The following is a 24,946-nucleotide window of genomic DNA, read 5'->3' as shown; positions in this document are numbered from 1 at the left end:
TGCACAGCAAAGGAAACAATCAACAAAACTAAAAGGCAGCCTACGGGATGGGAGAAGATATTTGCGAACAACATGATACAGGGTGAGTATCCAAAATCTATGAAGAACTTATCAAACTCAACACGCAAAAAACAAATAACCCAGTTTAAGAAGTGGGCAGAAGACATGAATAGACACTCTGCCAAAGAAGACATCCAGATGGCCAACAGACACATGAAAAGATGCTCAACATCACTCACCATCAGGGAAATACAAATCGAAACCACGGTGAGATGCCACCTCACACTTATCAGAATAGCCAAAATTAACAACACAAGAAACAACAGGTGTTGGTGAGGATGAGGAGAAAAGGGAACCCTCCTGCACTACTGGTGGGAATGCAAACTGGTGCAGCCACTCTGGAGAACAGTATGGAGGTTCCTCAAGAAACTGAAAATAGAACTAGCCTATGACCCAGCAGTTGCACTATTAGGTGTTTACCCAAAGGATACAAAAATACCGATACAAAAGGGTACATGCACCCCAATATTTACAGCAGCATTGTCAACAATAGCCAAACTATGGAGAGAGTCCAAATGTCCACCAACTGATGAGTGGATCAAGAAGATGTGGTATATAATAATGTGGTATATAATGGCATATTACTCAGCTATCAAAAAAGAATGAAGTTTTGCCACCTGCAGTGATGTAGATGAAGCCAGAATGTATTATGCTAAGTGAAATAAGTCAGTCACAGAAATACAAATACCGTTATGATTTCACTCGTGCAGAATTTAAGAAACAAAACAGATGAATATATGCGAAGGGAAAAGGAAGAGGAAAGAGGGAAACAAACCCCAAGAGACTCTTAACAACAGAGAACAAACTGAGGGTTGATGGAAGAAGGTGGGTGGGAGACGGGCTACATGGGTGATGGGTATTAAGGAGGATACTTGTGATGAGCACTGGGTGTTGTATGTAAGTGATGAATCACGGAATTCCACTCCTGAAACCAAAACTGCACTGTATGTTAACTAAAATTGAAATTTAAAAACAGTATCCTTTTTATTATTTTATTATCTTTTAATGTTTATTTTTGAGAGAGAAAGAGACTGTGAGTGGGGGAGGGGCAGAGAGAGAGAGGGAGACACAGAATCCGAAGCAGGCTCCAGGCTCTGAGCTGTCAGCACAGGACCTAACGTGGGGCTCGAACCCACGAACCGTGAGATCATGACCTGAGCCGAAGTCAGACGCTTAACCGACTGAGCCACCCAGGTGCCCCCCAAAATATATCTTTAAAAAAAAAACAACAAAAAACAGGTTTGGGAGGAAGCCTGTGAGCATCTGTCTAATCAAGTTTGGTATCTTCTTGTGCCAAAAGATGAACCTATGTGATTGGAAATTTTAAGAAACACAGGAAAAGAAAAAAACATGGTACCTGGAACTTCGTAGAATCAGGTTGTTTTAGGGGAAACAAATATATTTATTTGAATAGAAACAGCTAACGTTTACTGACTGATTGCCATATGCTAGATGCTGTGCTTAAGGGCCAAACTAAGGTTGGCTCTTCCAATCCTGCACAACCACATTTGGAGGTAAGAATATTATCTTTATTATTTTTACTCGCAGCAAGAATTACTATCCAATGCCACTCACTGGGCGAGAGACCTTTGCGGTGTTAGTAGAAAACCTGCCCCTCATGAAGCACACTATCTACACTTGGGAGTTCATAGACCAGCCAGTGGAGGTAAGAATATTATTCCCCCCAGATTGCAGAGGAGGAAATTGAGGAACAGAGAGATTAAATAACTTGCCTGAGGTCACACAGTCAGTGACAGAGAAAGGGCAGGAACTCAGGTCTCTCAAAACCGTAAAACTTTTTTGCAACTTTTAAAAACTCCTGTTTACGTTCAAGCAGGACATACAGAGAGCAGTGTGGACAAATCTGAAGCGTACAACTCAACAAATTGTTACCACCACTCATTATCAAGATAAAGAACATTCCCAGCATCCCAGAAGATTCCGTGGTGCCTTCTCCCAAGTCAGTATCTGCCCCCGAAAGGTAACAATATTCCAAGATCTATGCCCATACACGTGTCTGGCTCACTCTGAAGCTGCAGTCTTAGCCACTATGAGCCTTCTCTCCAGACTTCTAATTAGTTCCCATCGTCATTTACAATAAATCCCTCTGCCGTCAAAGTTCACTCCTTTATGACATTAAGGTAAACCATAATACAAAGAAGGCAATGAATACGGGGAGATGTGTCTGGGCACTGAAATACCCTGAATTGATACACATTGTTTTCAAAAAACTTTTTATTTTAATTTTTTTTAATGTTTATTTATCTTTGAGAGAGAGAGAGAGCATGAGCAAGGGAGGGGCAGACAGAAAGGGAGACACAGAATCCAAAGCAGGCTCCAGGCTCTGAGCTGTCAGCACAGAGCTGGACGCAGGGCTCGAACTCAGGAACCGTGAGATCATGACCTGAGCCGAAGTCGGCCGCTTAACCGACTGGGCCACCCGGGGGGGGGGGGGGGGACCCTCAAAAATTTCTGAAAGAAATAAAATTTTACTAAGCAATTCTAAGACGAGATGATGCTGAGCATTGTCCGTTTCCCCCTCCAAATCCTCTTTCCACCGTGGTCTGCACCCCAGAAAGTTGACCTCTGCGGCGGCATTAACTTGGACCCTTGCCCTCCAGCTGTGCTCAACCAGTGGGAGGTGCCCCCGGGCGACTTCGCAGTCAGGCCTCCTCTAATGGTACCAAAGGCCACACCCTCTATCACAGAGGCCTCTGCTACAGTTCTTCCAGTCCTAGTGTCGGCCCCCTCAGCCTGGGGTGGCAAAGGCTTCCCTCTGGCGCCCATGTCAGGTGTTTGATCACCCCTTGCTGGTTCCCCTAAACTCTACACAAAAACAGTCTCTTTATTACATTTTCTTCAATAACTGCTTTCCGGTGCATTCCCTACTTCCCACCACGACCGTGACTGACCCAGAGATATGTCTAAAAATTAGGAGTGGAGGACAGACTAACCCATCTGTGGGCTGTGCTTTTACAACTGAAACGTAGGGTGTCCGGTTGAAAAGCTTAAGCCTGCAAAGCGTGGAGGCGGAATGGGAAAGATCTGTACGGAATGATTTGTCCCTCTCATTTCGGGGTCCGGAAAAATCTTGAAGCCATAAATATAGAAAGACAAAATAGAGGACAAAACTGCCTTAGACCTAAAAACTTTAGGCTGATAAAGTAAGGATGAGCATCATAGCTATTATTTCCTGTATTAGGGGCTAGAGAGAAGGGTACCACTTAAAATAAAAGACAAAAAAAAAAAAAAAAAAAAAGACCAAGTATTGTTTAGGAACATAGACAAGTCTTTCATGAACCGCCCCCAACCCGCAAAAGATGCACAGCTAAAACTGTATAGAGAACAAAGGAAAAAAGCCCGGGGCACCTGGGTGGCTCAGTCAGTTAAGCATCTGACTCTAGGTTTCTGTTCAGGTCATGATCTCATGGTTCATGAGTTCAAGCCCCGCATCGGGCTCTATGCTGACAGCGCAGAGCCTGCTGGGGATTCTCTCTCTCCTCTCTCTCTCTGCCCCTCCCCTGCTCCCTCTCACTCTCTCTCTCTCTCAAAATAAATAAACTTAATTTTTTTTTTTAACTTAAAAAACAGAAAAAAGAAAAAAAGCCCTTCATGCAGCACTTCTGCCTCCGGCCCCCAGCAAACCTCCAAGGAGACAGGAGAAGCAAACAGTACCACAGACTGCAAAAACAAACAGGACTTTATTTTCTTATCAACATTTCCCACAGGGCCTGGCATCTCTCAGGCTCTAGGTTACAAAATGCAACGAGGGAGATGTGCTCCTAAGAGGCTTACACATTATCGTAAAACCCCGGTGTTGAATGAAAGGCAAATACAGGCGAAACGCAAAACCAATTTTCCCCCCAGTGAAAGTCTTGGGGGGAGAGCAGAAGCACCAAAGGAAATAAGATCTGAAATCGAAAAGGCATCAGCTGGGAGAACCCATTCGCATTTCTTCCCAGGACCACAAGCCAGCCCACCCACAGACCTGCAGGGCTCAGGCTCAGCCTATCCACAGGTGGTCGGCCCAGGGGTGGGCCACATGCAGGGCCCCCGGGGTCCTGGATGCACAGAACGTGCAGCCTTGTGAAGCCCCCAGGAACTACTTCCCAAATCCCTTTTATCGGGCCTCCATTCTTTTTTTTTTTTTTTAATGTTTATTATTATTTTTTTAATTTTTAAAAATCTTTATTTTTGAGAGAAAGACAGAGTGCAAGCAGGGGAGGAACAGAGAAAAAGGGAGACACAAAATCCAAAGCAGGCTCCAGACTCTGAGCTGTCAGCACAGAGCCTGATGCGGGGCTCAAACCCACAAACCGCGAGACCACGGCCTGAGCTGAGGTCGGAGGCGTCAACCACTGAGCCACCCAGGGGCCCTAGTGTTTATGTATTTTTGAGAGAGAGGAGGAGAGAGATAGAGTGTGAGCAGGGCGGGGGACGGGCAGAGAGAGAGAGGGAGAGACACAGAACTCCAAATGGGCTCCAGGCTCCGTGCTGTCAGCACAGAGCCCGACTCGGGGCTCGGAATCATGAACCGTGAGATCGTGACCTGGGCCGAAGTTAAGACGCTCAGCTGACTGAGCCACCCGGATGCCCCTTGGGTCTCCACTCTTATAAACTGTCTCTATCATACAGCTTCCCTTGAAACCAGAATCTTCTCTTATCCGGCATTCCTGATTTTCATATCTTGAACATTTACTTGATGGACATCCGGGTTTGTAAGCAAGCACAGTCTGGCTACAATTACTATTGTTTCTGGACAACCTCCTTGACTATAGCCATTTCCTTCCCTTTTCCGGTTGGCCCTTCTGCTTGCTATCACCCCCTAAAAGTCAATTCTGTGTTCCTTTATAGTTAACTGGCCTTATTTGTAAAATACAGCCTGTACTTGTACTTTGAAATCAACCTTAAATCAATAAGTAATTAAATCAATACATGAAATCCTTAACACATCTGCAAACATGCTGAACTCTAACAGATCTTGCTCGCTGCTTCCCTCACTTAAATTATCTCGCAATGTCACAGAAGGAACCGTTCCAGATCAGAGAATTTCCCCAGTTGATCAAGTTGTTTGAGTGATCTGTGGGAAGCTTTCAGAAGGTCTTGTAGAAATGCACAACGTGGGGCACCTGGGTGGCTCAGGTCATGATCTGGCGGTTTCCTGAGTTTGAGCCCCGAGTCGGGCTCTGCATTGGCAGTGTGGAGCCTGCTTGGGATTCTCTCTCTCTCTCCCTCTCTCTGCTCCTCCCCAACCTGTGCTGTCTCTGTCTCTCTCAAAATAAACAAACTTAAAGACAATTTCTTTAAAACGCGTACCATGACCCAATCATAAACATCAATCGGCCATGTTCACAAGGATCGATTCTGGGCAATAACGGTGGGTGTCCCATCATTTTTGCCTCCTCCCACCTCCCCTTCTTGGCCCGTGGGTTCCCAGAGGTGTGGGCAACTACGGGCTCCGTTGGAGATTCTTGGGGCAATTTCTCCTCGAATTCTCATGTATCACTTCTCCTCTCTGTGGCACGGCAGCTGCGTGGTACCTGCCGCCCCAATGTGCCTCCTGTTCCAAACCTCCTGCTTTCTAATCTCCTCCTTCCGTTTACTAGGATGCTCCTTCCCTTTGCCCCTCCTGGGTCTTACCCTTCACACAGGGTGCCAGTCCCTTCTAGATCACATCCTCCATTAGCACCCTTCCGTCTCCTGACCCACACATCACTCCTCGGGCCCTTGGCTACTCTCCACCATTTCCCTTGCTTCTTTGTCCTTGGGCTCTGCTTTTACACTACCAAAAACCTTTCCTGAGTGTGCTCTCAGGCAGCTTCAGGCTCCAGAAGGATGTTTTAGGGTATTGATTTTCTAAGGTCCATTAGCTTTTTTCCTGACAAAACGATGTGTAATTAAGGAACACCACCTAGATCGCATGAAAAGGTTGAAGTCTCAAAATCCATCTGGCTCCATTCCATCCAGGATGGGCCTGGGCTTGGACAGAGTCCGGAGAGGACGGTTTCTAAGGCTACCGGTTATTTACCGTCACCACCTTCCAAAGCCACGAGGGGGCAGAGCGGGACAGGCTGCCTGTTGGTACAGTGTTTCCTTCAGTAGCTCCCCCAACACGAGGCCACACGGCAAACCCAGCGCAGGTGGGTGCATCAGCACTGTCACCAGCCGCCTCCGAAATCATGGCGGAGGCCAAAGACAAACCCACAGATTAGGTGGCCTCCATAATTCCCCAGAATGCCCAAGCATAATACAGCACCCTCCCTGCTAACTGCATCCACATTTTTTTTTTTAAACCAGAGAGGTGAAACTCATGTTCTGCCAAGTGGAGGTCTTTATATTCATATTTTTGGCTGAAAATATTTTTGTTTGGCAAGAGCAAGAAGAGATTCCTTTTGCAAAGGAAATGAGCATCTTGATGGCTGGGGTTAGTCAAGAACAAAAGACTGCAACACTCCCGTTATGTTTAGTAATGCTCTGCTGAAACGCTTTCCCTAAATCTAAGTTCGTTTGTGCAGCTTCTAAGCAGAACTGTCTTTAAGGGTTAAGGCTATTTCCTATTTCAAAAAAAGTTACAACAATGCCATTAGAGGAAAGGTATTAATATGCGGGTTGTTTTTGGCTAAATATGCTTTACAGAGTATGCTATGTGCAGGCTTTCTAAAGTCAATTAGCTTTCTGATGTTAATTTCAAAAGCTTATATTTTGAAATAAACCCTAGGAATGGAACGCCAACGGACACCAAGAGGTTTTAGGTGTTAAAGCCAATTTGAAAATAGCCTTCCAATAAAAGGAGACCCATGGAATAATACCCTGGATTGGGGCTAACACTGATCTTCAAACAATACAGCAAGTGTGCGTTTTTTGTATTCTATTTATGATTTTTTTAAAGATCATGACAATTTAGTGGACACAAAAAAATTAATACACCAAAAGCCTTTCAGTCCACAACCAGCAACAAAAACACTATCTTTCTAAAATGAATAAACATTAAACAACTTTTCTTAAGTCTTTACTTTAAAAGAAATTAAATTGACCCAGGAGAGTCCACAGTGGTTGAACATCAGGATGGCCCAGTTGCACAAAATTCTCAGTCAATTCATCCCAAATGTTAATAGGGACTCAACACTTTCTCCGAAAAAGTACAATCTATTCAACAACATAGTATTTTAAAATAATCAACATTTTAATATTCTTAACTTAAAGATGGGAGCAGGGGTAGGGGCTGCTTACTTTGTACAATGGTTCTCCAAGTGTGACCTCTGGGGGTCCCCGGGGCCCTTTGCCAGGGATCTGCAGATCAAAACTCTTTTCGCTACAATAGTAAGACACTGTTTGCCTTTCTCCTTGTGTTCACATCTGCAACAATGGTGCAAGCGTGATGGTGGCTGAGACCTTCGGCCCTCAGCATGAATCAAGGTGGTGGCACCAGACTCTACCAGCAGTCACTGGGTCCTTTCCTACTGTGCGCTCAGCAGAATGGGGGAAAAGTCGGTTTCACTAATACTGTGCTTGACAAAGCCATAAAACGTATTCACGTTCTTTTTGTTTTTAATTTTTAAATGTTTATTTTTGAGATGGAGACAGAGCATGAGCAGGGGAGCGGCAGAGAGAGAGGGAGACGCAGAATCCGAGCAGGCTCCCGGCTCTGAGCTGTCAGCACAGAGTCCGACGCGGGGCTCAAACTCATGAACTGTGAGATCATGACCTGAGCCGAGGTCGGACGCCCAACCGCCTGAGCCACCCAGGTGCCCCCCTGTATTCACATTCTTAAATTTTAACACTTGGACACACGTCCTCTTGGTATTTTCAGCGACGCAATGGGACGCAGGCATAAGAAGTGCGGCCACACAAAGGGACAGTTGTCTCGGGGAAAAAGCACAGCCACAACTGTCTGAGTGGTGAACAGGAAGGAGTAGCCAGTTTTTTCCATAACTTGTGTTTCCATGTGAAAGAATGACTAACGATAAACTATGGTTATTGACACGTAGGAGTCCGACAAACGTTTTCTCAAAATTAAACAAAGCAAGCCTGTTGCTCCAAGGAAAACCACGGATGGTTTCTGCTGCCAATGATAAAATCTGAACTATGAAGTGAAAATCAGGATTTTAGAAAACTTGTATCCGGCCACCATGAACTTCCCCACAGCTTCCTACCAATCAAAAACTCTTCTGATGATATTCCCGGGGTGAAATATGTCAACATTTGGAAGATCTAAGTCACTCACTACACCTACCGGTGTTTTCCAAGTGGCCAATGTGTGATGTTACAAGAGTATGTGTGGGTAAAAAAATAAAATCCACCCAGCGTGCAGGACAGACGGATGCATCACAATGGAAGGGTACAAAAGTTCCCTGATGTTTCAGATTTAACACCGCAACTCACCTTTAAGAAACCAATGCTTGTTGAGTTTGGGCGGAGTATCAAAAAAGAACACTCGTAACGATCTTAAATGGGTATTAAAATATTCCCCCGCTTTGAGCAGCTTCCACTCAGTTCTTCTGGTGTTTACCATCGTAACTTTAATAAAACTACACTTCAGTTTCGACAGATTATCTTCAGACGGTTCTACTGACCCATGAAACGAGATACTCCGCATGGTCATTCAGCCCTCCTCCCACCCCCAACCCCTCTTCTCATTCTTGGGTCTTTGCTACCTTGACCTTTCATAGCTACCTTTCTAACTATAAGAAAACGGATGTACAGCTCTAGTTCCTGATCTATGCCTCCTTGTTATGAACCATAAAGGGACCACCTCACGCTGGCTTCTACTTCTCTTCCCCAGTTTCACCTCCTGATTTTGGTCAGCCATACGATGTTGATGTCGAGGTTTACGGCATTTTGGTTTTATTCTGAACTTCACCACGAGGCTTCTGCGTTGGTCTCCCTACCGACCCTAAAAACTGTTCAACTTCAAACAGAACACTTAAGTAAGTTCGGTTCACCGCAAGACCCAGCTGTGTGATGTGACCGCAGAAAAGCAAATGTGATTCTATGTCACGAAATCCCTCTGGTCAGAGGAGAAGGACTCCAGCGTAAAGGGGACAATGGATTTTCTACTTGTTACTTCTGAATTGGCTAGACCAGTGCAGCCGGTAGATCATTCTGTTTCGATGGAAATGTCCCGTGCCTGTGCTGTCCAATACTAGCTTACTAGCGCACGAACGTGGCTGGTGACTGAGGACCGTTATTAATATTATTCCATCTTAATTACTTTAAATATCAACAACCACACGCTGCTAGCGACTACTATACTGGAGAGTACAGCACCCGGCCACACTATGGCGGTCTTTCCCTCTCTCTCACCATCTGAGGCTTATCCACCATTACTGAGCCCCTGCAGTAAAAGCCCCTCCGTTTCTTGGGAGACCACGATGTGCAGGCACTATGATAGCTGTTCTTTAAACAGCACCTCTAGGGGCGCCTGGGTGGCTCAGTCGGTTAGGCGTCCGACTTCGGCTCAGGTCACGATCTCGCGGTCCGTGAGTTCGAGCCCCGCGTCGGGCTCTGGGCTGATGGCTCGGAGCCTGGAGCCTGCTTCCGATTCTGTGTCTCCCTCTCTCTCTCTGCCCCTCCCCCGTTCATGCTCTGTCTCTCTCTGTCTCAAAAATAAACAAACGTTAAAAAAATTTAAAAAAAATAAAAAAAATAAAAATCAACAGCACCTCTGATCTTCCCAAGGCTATGCGAGGATGATGCTATCACCCCTTTTAGCAGATGACAAACCACAATTCCTGGAGTGAGGTCGCCCAGCCGGCACTCCTAGCTGAGCTAAGAGTAGAGAAACTTCCGCTCTTCCGATGCTCCCTCCATGATATCATTATCGGCACCAGATACTCTGTGGTAGAATTAAGAAGCCCCAGACCCGTTCTGGAGGCACCGTGCTAAGCCAGGCAGTAGTCACTCTATGGGTCTGCTAAAAATGATTTCATGAACTTGAGGTAGTGCTCATTTTCATTGCTCCTGTGCAAACAGGGTTTGTATGTTAATTAACAACGATGTGCTCTAGTAAGACTGAGGAGATAAAAAAATTCTTTAATGCAGGTAACTCTGGGTGCCTGGGTGGCTCAGTCGTTAAGCACTGACTTCGGCTCAGGTCACGATCTCATAATTCGTGACTTCGAGTCCCACGTAGAGCACAAGCCCCACTTTGGGTAAAACACAAGCCCTGTTTCTCTCTCTTTCTCTCTCTCTCTGTCCCTCCTGGGATTCTCTCTCTCTCTGCCCCTCCTTACTCACTTATGCTCTCTTTCTCACAATAAATAAATAATAAAATCAAAATTAATTACAATAAAATAAAATAAAATAAAATAAAATAAAATAAAATAAAATAAAATGCAGCTATCTTTAACTTACCTCCTTTTGATAGGCCAGTCCAGCCTCATAGAGTTTAATAAAGAGGTACTGAGTCCACTTGTAGTAATCTGGCAAACATGTAGTTATTTCCTGCCAAAGGGGAGGAAAAATCAGTCACAGGCCATTGTAAACATTCCCCCTCACATCAGTATCAACAGACGCGTTGGCCTCGCGATTCAATTTTGAAAAGTGATCACACCGCAAAAATATTTACCAACTTACATATTTTCTACCAATTCGTAAAGTGAGGGAACAAGCAATTCATTCTGGAAAGAAAGGAGCTGCTGAAACGCCACCCCTACCTTTCCCAGGGTCAGTTTAATGAAAAGAAACTGAAAGTTTTCTGCACACCTCTCCCCCCCATCCATGCAAATAACAGATGAATTACATTGTATGAAATTGGGTATCACCATTTTTGTCAGCACGTATTTCGGGAATCGTGATGCTAATTCGTGAACATAGTTCATTTTAAAAGCAATCACAGAATTCAAGACGAATATCTGGCTGCTTCAGTAGGATGCTCATTTGAAAACAAATCTTGTGTTTCTACGTATAACTGGGACCTGGAAGCTCCTTCAGACTCATTTATATTCCGTGACTCAGGCTGTTGCCTGGTTTAGGAAGACCCATTAAAATCATTATTAGAAATTAAACTTAGTGAGAAATCACCTGGCTTGTATTTCCAAGCCTAAATCCAAGGTTGCAAAACTTTGTTTTCTGCCCTGAAAACACATTTGCTATAGAATCTTTAAAAATAAGTTACTGATTAACCAAGCTCTACGTTGATAAATTCAAGTAAGCGTAAAACCCTTACACTATACCACATTGTTTCTTTTCTAGTGCTCTTGAACTTCAAGAAAATAGCTAACATAGAAATGAATGCAGGGTAGGGCCAAATCGTTCCATTTGGGATGGACTACTGATACAAGGCATACTTCTATCAAAAGTGCATATACCTCCATCTTTCTTTGAATGAATGAATGAAGAGAGAGTTGAAAACTCAGGATGGGAGGGCCAGTGTGACAGGAACCCGGCAAGGTGTCAGCTAATCTCCTGGGACCCCCAATGGGCTATTTTTTTCTCATGTAAGATTCCTGGGTCCTTTTATGTGCTAAAATAGCACAGTAAACTCTGAGAAAACAAGGAATCCAACTCTGATCACTCCTCCACTCCCAGTTGCAAGGCAGGTAGTGAATAACCCACTGGTGTAACGGCTTTGCTCACGCTAGAGCTGTCCCCTGGTGGGCTGGCCCCATGCCATGCCAAGGCTGTGACCCACACAATACAGTCCCGAGGCTCTAGGACACCAGGTCTGCAGGGACATCATGCACAAAGCACTCTGCCAACTCCAGAATGGGACCAGCCCGCTATGGGAGGGCTCGTTCCCCCAAACCTCCAAATTCATCTGATATTTTATTATCTTTTCTCCACCCCGCCACCTGCCCACCCCAGACCTTGCAGGTGTGGCACACACAACCCATTTTCCTCAGTTTTCCAGACAAGCCACCTAAGAACTCCCATTTTCTAACAAAACCCAGGGCAGGAGCAATGTTCTAGTACGTTTCATTTTGCTCAGGTTGAGGCATCCCCAAAGCACTGTTGAATGAAAAATAAACTACACAGACGCCAAGAACGTTTGCATGTTGAATCAAATTTGTATCCCTCATGTAGGTTTCACAAATTAAATTCAAATCACAATGGTCCACAAGATGAACTGGGGCAGGGGGCGGGTGGGGGGTGGGGGAACTGGGTACAAATACTCCCAGATCTTGTTATTGTGAACGTCTTTTAAAATTCTTATCCATTAGTTTAAGGAAAGACATAAAGCAAATGTGACCAAGATAATGACAACTGTTACACTGAGGGAAAGAGAGTTCTCTTTTCTCTATTAATTAATTAGTTAATTAATTAGGGGAGAGTGGAAGCAGGGGAGGGGCTGAAAGAGGGGGACAGAAGATCCGAACCCGGCTCTGGGCTGACAGCAGTGAGCCAGATGTGGGGATCAAACTCATAAACCGTGAGATCATGAACCTGAGCCGAAGTCGGACACTCAACTGCCTAAACTACCCAGACGCCCCTCTATTTTTCTATATATTTAAGTTTTCATAATAGAATATCAAAATAGTTCAAATGAATATACATACATATACATGCGTATGTACGTGTGTTATGTTCTCAGCCCCTGAATCTGCCTCCATGTTGAGAGAAAAATTAAACAGCAATGGAACATCATTATTATCTTCATCTTGGTTTATGGTTTTGAAAATTACTTTTACTAGAAAAAAAGATAATAGATCCAGTCGGGGGAAAAAAAAAAAAAAGATCACTATCCAACCAAGCACTAGCCTTTCAGTCAGACGAGTAACGCAAGGCGTGTTCTCAGAAATGAGGGAAGGTGAGGTGAGGTGAGGCGAGGGATAAGGGACTCTGGGCCCCCTTCTTGCGCCCTTGGCCTCAAACTTGGCTCTGACCCATTTTATTTACATTGGGTTTCTGCGCATATTGTTTGAAAAACAAGTAACGTCAGCTGCTAAGAGTACAGCTTGAAAACCACTGCTCCAAGGACCATAATCCACTCCCGACAGTTGGATTTCAACGCGTGTTCACCTCGTTCCCACTGTCCCCCCGCGTCGCCTGCCCAGAGGAGATCCTGAGGACAGGATATGCCCTCCTGCCCGTTTACTCCCCATCTGCTGCCCACAGGGCCCAGCCGGCACCTTCAATCGCATGCACTCTGCTCGTGAAGAGACGCCAGAACAAGCACTCACCAGGCTTCCCCAGGAGCCAGGCCCATGAGAACCACAAACATGCTGAACCCGGCTCAGAAACACATTTCCTGAGGGGCGCCGGGGTGGCTCAGCCGGTGAAGCGTCCGACTTCGGCTCAGGTCAAGATCTCGCGGTTCATGAGTTCGAGGCCCGCGTCGGGCTCTGTGTTCACAGCTCAGAGCCTGGGGCCTGCTTGGGATTCTGTGTCTCCCTCTCTCTCTGCCCCTCCCTCACTCGTGCTCTGTCTCTCTCTCTCAAAACTAAATATAAGAAGGAAAAAAAAAAAAAAGAAGAGAAATGCATTTCCTAAAAAAGTCACAGAACCCTTCTGGAACCTTTCTTGATTTGCTAATTTAAAAGACCCCCTCCCCCCCCAAATCCCAATAACTATTTCTGGGTTTCTGATGCCTCATCTCAGTGAAAATCATCAAAGACATCTTGATGGAATTAAACCGCTTTAAAAACTTTGACTTTGGCCAATTGGCTAGAAATTTCATGTTTCGGGAACTATTTACTTAAATCCCACTCCTGCAGACAAAGGTCTTCTGGGGGGGGTTGGAGTTCAAGGGGATATAAAAGTCGACACCTTTATGTAGATCTATGTGGAGTACGGCTGAATTGCAGCTGTTAACAGCCCTTGCTTCCTTCCTTTTCCTAAGAAAAGAGTTGTCAACACAGACCATCCTCTCCCCAGGGACATCTGAGAATGCCTGGAAACATCTCTGGCACTACTCTAGTGTGGTGGCAGGACCCTACGATGCACAAGACGGTCCCCAGAACAAAAACTTATTTAGCCCAGAAGGTCACCGGTACCAAGGGGAGAAACCCTGTGCAGGCAGATGAAGAGACAGTGGAACAAAAGCAACTCTCTACTGGGCATTCCAGAAAGAGCCCTAAAAGCGGAAACACAAGTAAATTAACTTGGCTTGCCCTCTCCCGCTGGTGGGAGCGCATCTCTGTGAAGTACGTCTCGCAGGTACACGGGAATTATGCGGTGGGACCCAACTCCCCACCCTTCTACCAACTCCAAGACCAACAGGCAGAGAGACCTACCAAGTCTGCAACCCCGCTCTGTATGCAAAGTGCTACTCACCGGGAAACGAGTGATGGATTCTGCGATCGAAATTTGAAATCACGTGGTATGCCTCTAAGTAGTTTTCGGACTTGGCAAGTCTCACGTAATGACTTCATGCAATACATTTCCTCTTTTGAAATTGGAGAGGCAGACAGTTTTTCTTGATACAACATCAGTTTACCCCCTCCCACGAGACAGTTGCTGAATAGATAAGAGTTTAAATAAACGTCTGTTGGAATCTGGCCCCCTCCAGGCCCAGCGTTGCCAGTGACCCCAAGGGGGGGAGCCCTGTGTCCATGGGCCTGTCGACCATAGATGCCCGCAAACTGGGGGGGCGGCGCCAACCTGGTAAAAGACTCCCCCCGTGAGACCACCGGAGAGGTCAAGCGAAGGATGTTCGCCGTGTTCCAAACCCCTTTTCGTTCCCCTGCTTTCCTCTGCCCTGTTTTCCAAACAAGCCAACACCCATGTTGCTGTAAACTCGTTTTTATAACAAAACCAAGTAATTCAAAGTTATAGCTCCAAAAACAACTGGAATTCAACCGTACTCCACATAGATCTACATGAAGGTGTCGACTTTTATATCCCCCTGAACTCCGGAAAGCACAATCTAGCTGCCAGGAGACTAAATTCATGAACCTAGGATCTCAACTGGACTCACTCCTCCATGCTGCCATTTTCCATTTTACGATGCCGGGTTTTTAGCATTAAAGTATTTTGCACATTCACGGCAAAACAGAGAGCCCAGTGCAGGAGGTGTGCTCCCTCAGAACACAGGTGAGGCTCCGAACATCATCCTTTGGGGCGCCTGGGTGGCTCAGTTGGTTAAGTGTCCGACTTCAGCTCAGGTCAAGATCTCACGGTTCCTGAGTTCAAGGCCCGCGTCGGGCTCTGTGCTGACGGCTCGGAGCCTGGAGCCTGCTTTGGATGCTGTGTCTCCCTCTCTCTCTGCCCTTCCCCTGCTCGCACTCGGTCTCTCTTTTTCTCTCTCTCTCTCGAAAAAAAATAAATAAATAAGTAAACATTAAAAAAAATAAAAAATAAAAAGAGCAAACATCATCCTTTGAGGCCTGCCTCCCGTACCTCACAAGGCGCACGAGTTAATAACAAAATCGGCCTTGCCAGGAGCTCCTGTTACACACTGATTTAGCCTTGACGAAGCCTAAGAAGACTGGGCCTACTTTCCTGTCTGTTCGTGACACACACCAGCTTTTGGTCTGTAAAGGAAGAATCTGGGCAGTCAATCACCTTCCATGTACCTCATGGAAGGTCTCCTCAGGCTCACGCTGCTCACTACAAGTAGAGTCTGAGAGAGCCTGATCTACGGGAAAGACGTACCACTTGGAAGCCAACCGACTCGGGTTCGAGTCCTCGTATCGACATTAGCTTTGTGACTCTAGCCAGGTGTCCCCGTCGAGAACACCGGGGTAACGGATCCCACCTGAGAGGACAAACGCAGTAATGTCTGCGGAGCGCGTGCTGGCCACGTGGGTGAGGTGGCCGATGCCACTTCCCTTGGCTTGGCCCAGGGCGTGTCGTGGAGCAGTGAGACTGGCCTCGTTATCACACACTCAGAGGCGGGGGCCGCTGGGACAAGGCGAAAGGGAGAGCGGAGGACCTAAGTCACTGCCACTCACCATCGCTATCCCTTCCCGAATATCGGCCTTGTGACTAAAAAGAGGTGGCCTTTAAGAGGGGAAGGGCCAACACATGACCAGACGGAGTACTCCGCACGCGGCCGTTCCGTCACCTCTAGGGCACATCCTCCCCAGGCAGGGAGAGCCAGAGAGGTCACCTCCCCAACGCCCCTCTGCTCCAGCAGGGTTTCCTTGGGTCTCTGTTCCTCGGTCCCTTGGCGTCCCTGACAGACATCGGTCCAGATCACAGAACAGCTGACGTCACGCAAAGCCACCATGCACTGTCTGCCTTGCAACCTCACCTTATTCAGGGTAGCTATCAGGACCCAACCAATGACACAAAAACCTAAGGCGGCATGTTCGTCCGTCGTTTGGCGGCCACGTACGCTGGTAAGAAAGGCAAGCAACCACCATGCGTCACGCTTTCCAGCGACAAGGCATTTGCCACCTCTCCCCGGTCTGTGGGCCTCCTGCCTTCGAAACAATGAAGGCTGGAAATGGAGGAGAGGGGGGCTCATGGCCCTTTTGAAAGACTGATCTTTCCTACCAGGCATTTTTGTCCTCTGGTCCTTATTGCAACGGAGCCAAGGGAAATGTATGGTAATGACCTCGTCTTTTTTATTCCTTCTCTGTTTCTCCAGTTCTAGAGGGAAGGGGTTCTGAAAGTATAGCATAGCTCAAAGGCCAGAGAAGCCAGCCTCAGGATTCATATTGTGCAGCTTAAGACAAAAAAAAAAAAAAAAAAAAAAAAAATCCAGGCTGTATTAGATGTTCCTCACTGGTGCTGGTTCAAGGCTCCAGTCCACGGTTCCGTGCACCTGCCGTGCTGGCAAAAGGAAGAGGGGGGAAATCTGCCGGAGTGGGACATTAACAGCCACCCCTGTATTAAGTCCACTAAACTTAGCACTGGTTCTTGAACTTGGCGGCACCGTGGGAAGGAGCAGTAGCAGCTCCCGGTGCCTGGGTCCCACCCCTGCCCCGGAAACTTCACGTGCAGCCGGAGTTGAGAATCCCCGCAAAGAGGTTCCCCCCACCCCCAACACATCTCCCTCCAAAATGCTGCATGAGAGACAGGATCCAGTCCTGCCTTCCTGTCTTCACAGAATTTAATCAAGCTTCGACGGGAGCCAAGGGCACAATCAAGTCAACAGATTTCTTTTTTTTTTTTTATGTTTATTATTTATTTTTGAGAGAGAGAGAGAGAGTGGGAGCAGAGGAGGGGCAGAGTGAGAGAGGGAGACAAGGAGTCCCAAGCAGGCCCCAAGCTGTCAGCACGGAGCCCGACGTGGGGCTCGAACCCACAAACTATGAGATCATGACCTGAGCTGAAGTCGGATGCTTAACTGACTGCTGAGACACCCAAGTGCCCCTGGATAGGCGATTTCTAGCAAGGTCTCCAGTGCCCTTTTCTAAGAGGGATCTCTCCACCTGCCTGCCTGGATGCCCATCCTGCCCACAGCAGATACCCTCCGTTCTCAGTCAGTCCTTGCCCTCTCTGCCTTCCCAAGACAGACACAGTCGGGACACAATAAGAAGTGACCTCCTGAAACACGCCTTTGTGACAACAGGCACGGCAACCAGATTGGGTAACTAGCTGTGCTCAATGGTCAGCTGCTCAAAAACATGTCGGACTCAGGGTGCCTCGGTGGCTTAGTCGGTTAAGCGGCCGACTTCAGCTCAGGTCATGATCTTGCGGTTCGTGAGTTCAAGCCCCGCGTCCAGCTCTGTGCTGACAGCTCAGAGACTGGAGCCTGCTTCGGATTCTGTGTCTCCCTCTCTCTCTGCCTCTCCCATGCTCATGCTCTGTCTCTCTCTGTCTCTCAATAATAAATAAACGTTAAAAAAAAAAAATTAAAAAAAGAGAAATGTTAAAAACATGTCGGACTTTCTGACAGCTCACTTCTCTGCCCGGAGGAGAAATGCTTCTAGGAAGAAAGGCTGTGCCAAGCCAACAAGGGGAAGAGAGTGACAAGGAAGGTGCCCAAGTCCTCACTTAGATGCTTCTAACAGGGACCTCAGGCAGGAACGGGGCAGAGAAAGCAGATTCAGATAGCACAGCACAGCCCTGGCCGGTGGGGGGGGTGGCGGGGGGGGGGGGTCTTACTTAGTACGTGACAGGACACGTCTGTGCACAGCTCTGTGCTTCCCACACTGGTCTTTCCTCCTCCTCTCATCTCACTCCCCACGGCAGCTCTCTGAGGCGGGCGCTGTGCACGCTATTTTACACTCGGCCAGGGCAGGGGGGTGTGGGGGGGGACTGCCCAACTTGGTGGGGGGCGTGCAGAAGGGAAACTGAAACCCAGGCCTCTCGACTCAAGAGGGACATCAGGGAGTGAAACGGCACCTTGAAAAGTACACCCTGGCCTGCCTGGCTGTGCCTGGATGGACTCGAACCTCCCAGGAGGTCTGGGTAAAGGGAGCGGAATGAGGGAATACGTAAGGAATCGCATCAAGGAATCAGGGTGACTGTCCTTTCAGGAGTAACAACAGCGGTCAAAATAATAACAGCAAGCATTTCCCTGGCCCTGACGGAGTACTGGACTCGGTCTGGGCCGTTCAGGAGCCCGTCGCTCGGTTCTTATTACGATGCCAGGAGTCAGTCTCTCTGGTTATCGCAGCAGGGGCCTGAGCTCCCTATTTCAACCTGCAGTTCGCTCCTGGTCCTCCTGCCTGCCCTTACCCTGTTCTACCTTTTTTCTTTTCATAGCACTTACGGCCTTTTTTTTTTTTTTTTTTAATGTTTATTTATTTATTTTGAGAGAGAGAGAGAGAGAGAGAGCAAGTGCACAAGCAGGGGAGGGGCAGAGGGGGGGTGGAGACAGAGCATCCCAAGCAGGCTCCACACCATCAGCACAGAGTCCAACGTGGGGCTTGATCCCGTGAACTGGGAGATCATGACCTGAGCCGAGTCGGATGATTAACTGATTGAGCCACCCTGGCGCCCCCACTTAAGACCTTCTATCATACTTCATTACTTATTTATTATGTTTATCACCCATTTTGTCTCCCCTCCTCCCCTGACCCCCAGTCCACTGGTTTCAAGGTTCCTCTGTGAAACAAAGAGTGTTGTCTTTTTTCCTCCAACTGATGTATTCCAAATGCCTAGAACACTACCTGGGGCAGTGGATATTTAGTAAGTGGCTGTTGAGTGAGTAAAATAATCATCTTACAGACCAGAGAATGGAGACCCACAGTAACCCGTTTAAGGTCGCGTGGCTACAAGGAGGCAAAATGACGATCCAAACACGGGTCTACATGACTCAGTATCTGCACTGCTTCAAATGCTTTCTTCCTCTCAATGTCACCTTGACTTTTTATTTCATGTGTATTTATTATTGAGAGAGAGGGAGACAGAGCGCGAATGGGGAACAAGCAGAGAGAGAGAGGGAGACAGAATCTGAAGGAGGCTCCGGGCTCTAAGCTGTCGGGACAGAGCCTGACATGGGGTTCGAACTCACGAACCGTGAGATCACAACCGAGCCGAAGTCGGACACTCAACCAACTGAGCCACCCAGGCACCCCTCAATGTCACCTTGACTTTTTTAACAAGACATTCATGATGAGTGTTTTCAAAGCAGAGAGAGCTATATGAACCAAACATGTGCCACATATATTTAAACTTGTGTTATAAATGTTTACACAAGATGTCTTTCTATCTGAATATCTGTACAAGGTGCACTAAAGCTAGAACAAATGAAATGGCTTAAATATTATATCCTTACACAAACTCGATGTAACGTTTAATGACATGAGAATATGATACTTCATACAAAATTGAGTGTATTTTATGCCTCCAATTATATAATGAAAAAAATAAAAAGAATACCAGGGGAAAAAAAATGCCAACATAAACAGACATGGGGTTGTCTCAGGATGACACTGACCATGGGCGATTTTCTCAACACTATAAACAGTTTTCTAAACTTCACCAATTTCAGGGGCGCCTGGGTGGCTCAGTCACTTAAGCATCCAACTTCGGCTCAGGTCATGATCTCCCAGCTTGTGAGTTCAAGCCCCACATCAGGCTCTGTGCTGACAGCTCAGAGCCTATAGTGGGCTTCAGATTCTGTGTCTCCCTCTCTCTCTGCCCCTCCCCTGCTTGTGCTCTGTTTCTCTCCCTCTCTCAAAAATAAATAAAGATTAAAATAATTTTTTTTAACTTCACTGATTTCATACAGTGACTGTGTATTACTTAGAATTAGCCTACAGGTTTAAAAAAATTTTTTTTAATCTTTATTTATTTTTGAGAGAGAGACAGAGCACGAATGGGGGAGGGGCAGAGAGTGAGGGAAATACAAAATCCGAAGAAGGCTCCAGGCTCTGAGCTGTCAGCACAGAGCCCAACACGGGGCTTGAACCGACGAACTGCGAAATCATGACCTGAGCCGGAGTCAGACACTCAACCGACTGAGCCACCCAGGCGCCCCTAGCCTACAATTTTACAGTTCTTGAGGAGACCTCCACTTTGGTGACAGCCTTACAAGGAAACCTGTGCCAGAGGACCCCGTTAAGTCACACCTGGATTCCCATCCCGCAGGAACTGTGAAATAACTAATACTTACTGTTATGTTGCTATATTTGGGGACGGTTTGTTATGCGGCAATAGCTAACTAATACATTAGTAGAAGGGGTCAATAACCGGACCAAATCCTGGGATGGACGTGAGGACTAAATCAGAAAACACAGGTGACACACCAGGCAGACGCCCAACACGAAGATGAGAACGTGGGTCCCTGAGCGCATCCAAGAATCACTGAGTCCCCCTCCCCACAGTGTGGGGGGACAATCAGTGGGCTTCCCAGGAAACGGGGAATGCCAGGGAGGCTTAGCGCCCTGTATTCTACCTGACTCTGAAGTGCCAAGTATATATCCGTCCCTCTTTTAGGACCCAACGGACTTTTTGCCCCTATGAGTTTGGTCCTCGAGTTTTGTTCACTTTCCCACACAGGCTGTCAGCTCCTGACGGCAGATGGAGGGCAGTGGATAGCAGGAGCATGGGGTTGGCAGGCTGAAGCCCGCAGTCTGACCCCTGGACTCTGTCCATGGGTCTGCTGCAGACTCGCTGGCGACCCTGGACAAATGGCTCGTCCCCCTGGGTCTCACTTTCCTCATCTGGAAACTGTTGTGGGGATCAAGGTTATCTGAAAAGGGTCAGCTTGCCTTCCCAGTACTGTCTGGCTCGGGATGGGTGCCCAGCAGGTACTCTGTAAACCTTCATGACAGCAGGGCGCCTGGGTGACTCAACCAGTTAAGCGGTTAAGCATCTGACTCTTGATCTCCGCTCAGGTCAGGATCTCACAGTTCGTGAGTTAGAGCCCCGTGTTGGGCTCTGCGCTGACAGCTCAGGGCCTGCTTGAGCTATTCTCTCTCTCTCTCTCTCTCTCTCTCTGCCCCTCTCCCACCCACACACACATGCGTGCACTCTCTCACGCTCTCAAAATAAATAAATAAACTTAAAAAAAAGTCTTCATTAAAGCAACAAATATAACAAAATTCAGGCGGTCAAGTGTCACTATATTTAAAAAAAAAAAAAAAGAAAGAAAGAAAGCCTTGAGACAGAGCCCTTGCTAATTTTCTTAAACATAATAGGCTTTCTAAAAGAGGAGCATATTTATTCTTAGAACCAGTCTGGTTTATTCATACTAAATTTTGCTAAGTATGGGTTCACATGAGAAATGCCCCAATTCCCACCACACAACGTGCTCTAATAAGATACCTGTATGCGGAACCTTCCAACTTCCAAGGCAAAACAAACACACACACACCGTGTTTATTTCCATTAGCAACATGCACAATGTCAAACAAATGACGATTTGAAAACAAAAAAATCCGTTGAGACTGGTTTCTCAGCTCCCTGGTATATAAGGCTGGCTCTGAATTCTCTGTTTTTTTTCTCATTTGATCCACCCGTGAAAACCCATTCGCTAAGGGTCTCCGACCCTTGTCCTAAGGGACTCAGTAATCGGCCAGAGCGACAGAGAGAAAATGATGGGACAGAGAACAGAAGGGATGGATCTTCCACCCCATGGAGGTCCCATTTGTTCGTCCACTCGCTGAATTATTCCACAGACGTTTACCGGGCACCGGCTACCCACCCGCACTGGGTTGGCGGCACGGAGCCCTCTCCTCCGTCGCTCAGAAGACTGGGGCCACCTACAGCGGGCCTCCTCACGGCCTGTCCTCCCTTAACACAAAGTGTCTCTCATACGTCATCCCCGCTCATTCCCATTCGCGTGGGGGGAAAGGGAGGCAGTCCGCCACCCACCCTCACTCCCGGCGCATCGGCCCTGCCAGCAGGTTCTGCTCGATTTCCATTCCTTCGCCCGTTTCCCATCACCAGGGAAAGGCCGGGGGTCGTGTGCAGGCCTGGCCGGTGGCTCCCCCTCCTCGGCTGCAGGGACGCCCCTTCCTCCTTGCCAGACTGTTATTCCCCAAGACGCCCGCTGGCCACTCCCTCTCGTTCCTCTTCCTTCGACCATCTGTTCAATTCCACCTTTGCCCAGCCTCCACCTCTGGCCTCCCTTGCCTTCCCTGTTCTCCTCTCTGGTGCGGAGTTGAGGGAACAGGTGTTAATATCAGGGTAATTAATTAATCACGAACCTACCATTTGCCTAAGAGCTCATTTTTCGGGTAATTATGCTCCTTCGTCGCAGGGCTCGCTTTACACCGGAAATGGGCACTACATGCGAACTGGAGATGGCAAATGCTAGGTAGGCCCTGTGCTTTTCTAGAACACGCGTTTTACTTGGAAAGGTCGTGTTTTTCAAGTCGAGGGCTGCGGCTAAACTCTCACATAATCTGGAAGCCTCACGTTCTTCGTGCTCTTGAGGCCAATTTAGGGAGTGAGTATTAATGGAAGCAAAACCATGGTCTTTGCGGTTTTAAAGACAACTCGCACTGTCTTTCCGAAGCGAAATCAGCTCGCTCAGTGAGCTCCTCTCCTAGCTAGTTTCTTGACCATTATTTTCTGAGCACTATCATTTTCATGGGGAACCCGAATGCTGTCTCCCGACACAAACCACACAAGGTCCTGACAACTACCCATAGTCGGGCGGACAAGAAGCAACCGTTTGCTTAACTTCTGGGTAATTGTACTTTGCCAGCCGACAAGGGTGCCGTGGTGGCGGTCTAACAATCCAGACAGCTTTTCTAACTAGCCAGTTGGGAACAGAAAGCCCTCCATTAAACTGCAGATGAGACTGATGGGTTTGAATTGCAATTTGTTATCCGTCTGCTTGGTCAGCTGCCAGAATTTCAACCATCCGAGCCAAACCAGCTCCCAACAACTGTTCCATTTTCTCCGGGACGAAAGAACATTAATTTTATCTGCAACGGTTTTGAAAATTTCAGGATTCACAGGACAGCGTTCATCTGAAAGGTATTTTGAGACGTGGCGTCTCCAGGTTTCCTGAATAATAGGAAGGCTATTTGTTAGACACGGGCGTGGGTCCAGAGAAAGAGGAAATATCAATTCATCAATTCCACGGATGCAGCACAGCGACGGCAGTGTGCAAAATGAGCTGTTCTGCTGCCCACCAGCTCCAGAAGCAATGAGTAGTAGAAGCCTGTCACAGCTTAAACCCTGTCACAGGTGGCACAGACCAAGAAATAAAGCCATAAACTTAGAAAAAAACAGTGTAGCAAATTATCTTGAATACCTTTTAGTCCGATGATTTTTAAGGGAAGGGTAAGGGGCAGGGAAGCACAGATCAGAGTCTCACAGGAGGTGGGGAGATTTTTAACACTCTATATACCACCTCTTGTAGGAAGATGGCACGGATGTACTCTTCCCTATTCTTTTCACGAGGTACAACACCCTGGTCATTACATATATAAAACAAACATAAGACTCTGAAAACTGAAAAAGAGAAGGCAGAGCAGTTAAAGACCTTAGCACCCGAGGAATGACGCGGCAGGGAGCTCCGTGGATTGTCTTCATGCCTCATAAGTCCCAGAACTGCAGCTGACTAAACCAGTAACCCAGAGCTGTCGAGGAGTGCCAAACAAAATTTTAAAAAATTAAAAATTAAAAAAAGAAACAGAGGATAAACAAAAGCCTGCTCTCCCTAGCTGGAATACCAGGAAGAGACCAGCCAGCAAGAAAGAAAATGTAGACGACAACTGCCCTACTCTAGCCAACACCACAGAAAAAAATGGCAGCCCCACCTGCACCAGCAGAGGCTTAGTGGGGAGCCTGGACTTACAATGTTGGGGGGCTACAGCAAGGCACCCCAAACTCTGCGGCAGGGTGGTGTCAGAGGAAGTTAGTAGAGAGCCGAGACTTCTACCCCTAGTGGACATTAACGAACGTTCCTCCTTGGCGGTGACAGTGGAGACCACAGAGGGTGTCTGGACTTCTACCCCAATCAGCAGTAATGAAGTATCCCTCCCTCTCCCTGGGGGCAGAGTGTCAGAGGAGTCAGGAAGACTCCTAGAGAGTCACAAAGTCCATCCCCGCTCAGTGGTGTCAAGGCCACCCCTCCATGTTGCCAATGGAGTCCATATGGGAGAGCAACAATGTCTCCTTTCCCAGTCAGAGCGGTATCAGCAGGGGTCTAGTGGGGAGTCTATGCTCCTAACCCTGCCTAGCTGGAACGAGGAGGTCCTCCTTCCCCAGGGTGTCAGTGATGGCCACATGGAGATCCTAGACTTCCACATCTAGCTAGAAGTAGAGAGGCAGTGCCCCACCTTTACCCACGGGAGCAGTACCAGAGAATATCCCTGTTAACATACAAGGTAAATAAGATCCAGGCTCTTAAAGGAATTCTTCAGGGGCACCTGGGTGGCTCAGTTGGTTAAGCATCTGACTTTGGCTCAGGTCATGATCTCACGGTCCATGGTTTCAAGCCCCACATCAGGCTCTCTGCTGTCAGCACAGACATGAACAGACACTTCTCCAAAGAAGACATCCAGATGGCAAACAGACACATGGAAAAATGCACAACATCACTCATCACCAGGGAAACACAAATCAAAACCACAATGAGATACCACCTCACGCCTGTCAGAATGGCTAACATTAGCAACTCAGGCAACAACAGATGTTGGCGAGG

At 47.3% G+C, this 24,946-nt stretch overlaps 1 protein-coding gene across 12 annotated transcripts in view; it reads right to left on the bottom strand.

Annotated features, from left to right (window-relative positions):
• Window positions 1-24,946, bottom strand: part of LARS2 (leucyl-tRNA synthetase 2, mitochondrial) — a 188,454-nt gene that overhangs the window by 96,431 nt on the left and 67,077 nt on the right. For 11 of the 12 annotated variants that reach the window (XR_008420593.1, XR_002071834.2, XM_053898226.1 and 8 more), the window contains one exon: window positions 10,414-10,503. Coding sequence is in view for 9 of the 12 variants with exons in the window: in XM_053898226.1 (XP_053754201.1) it covers window positions 10,414-10,503 (90 nt within the window). In the remaining 3 variants the exon portion in view is untranslated. Of the gene's footprint in view, window positions 1-7,290; window positions 7,521-10,413; window positions 10,504-24,946 lie in introns of those variants that run through there. The other variant, XM_019416536.2, reaches the window with a different exon arrangement.

This window comes from Panthera pardus, unplaced genomic scaffold (genome assembly GCF_024362965.1).
Source record: "Panthera pardus isolate Hobbes unplaced genomic scaffold, ASM2436296v1 HiC_scaffold_8, whole genome shotgun sequence".
Taxonomy (NCBI): Eukaryota; Metazoa; Chordata; class Mammalia; order Carnivora; family Felidae; genus Panthera; species Panthera pardus.
The sequence above is the reverse complement of the archived record's forward strand: the minus strand, read 5'-3'. Positions and strand labels throughout refer to the sequence as shown.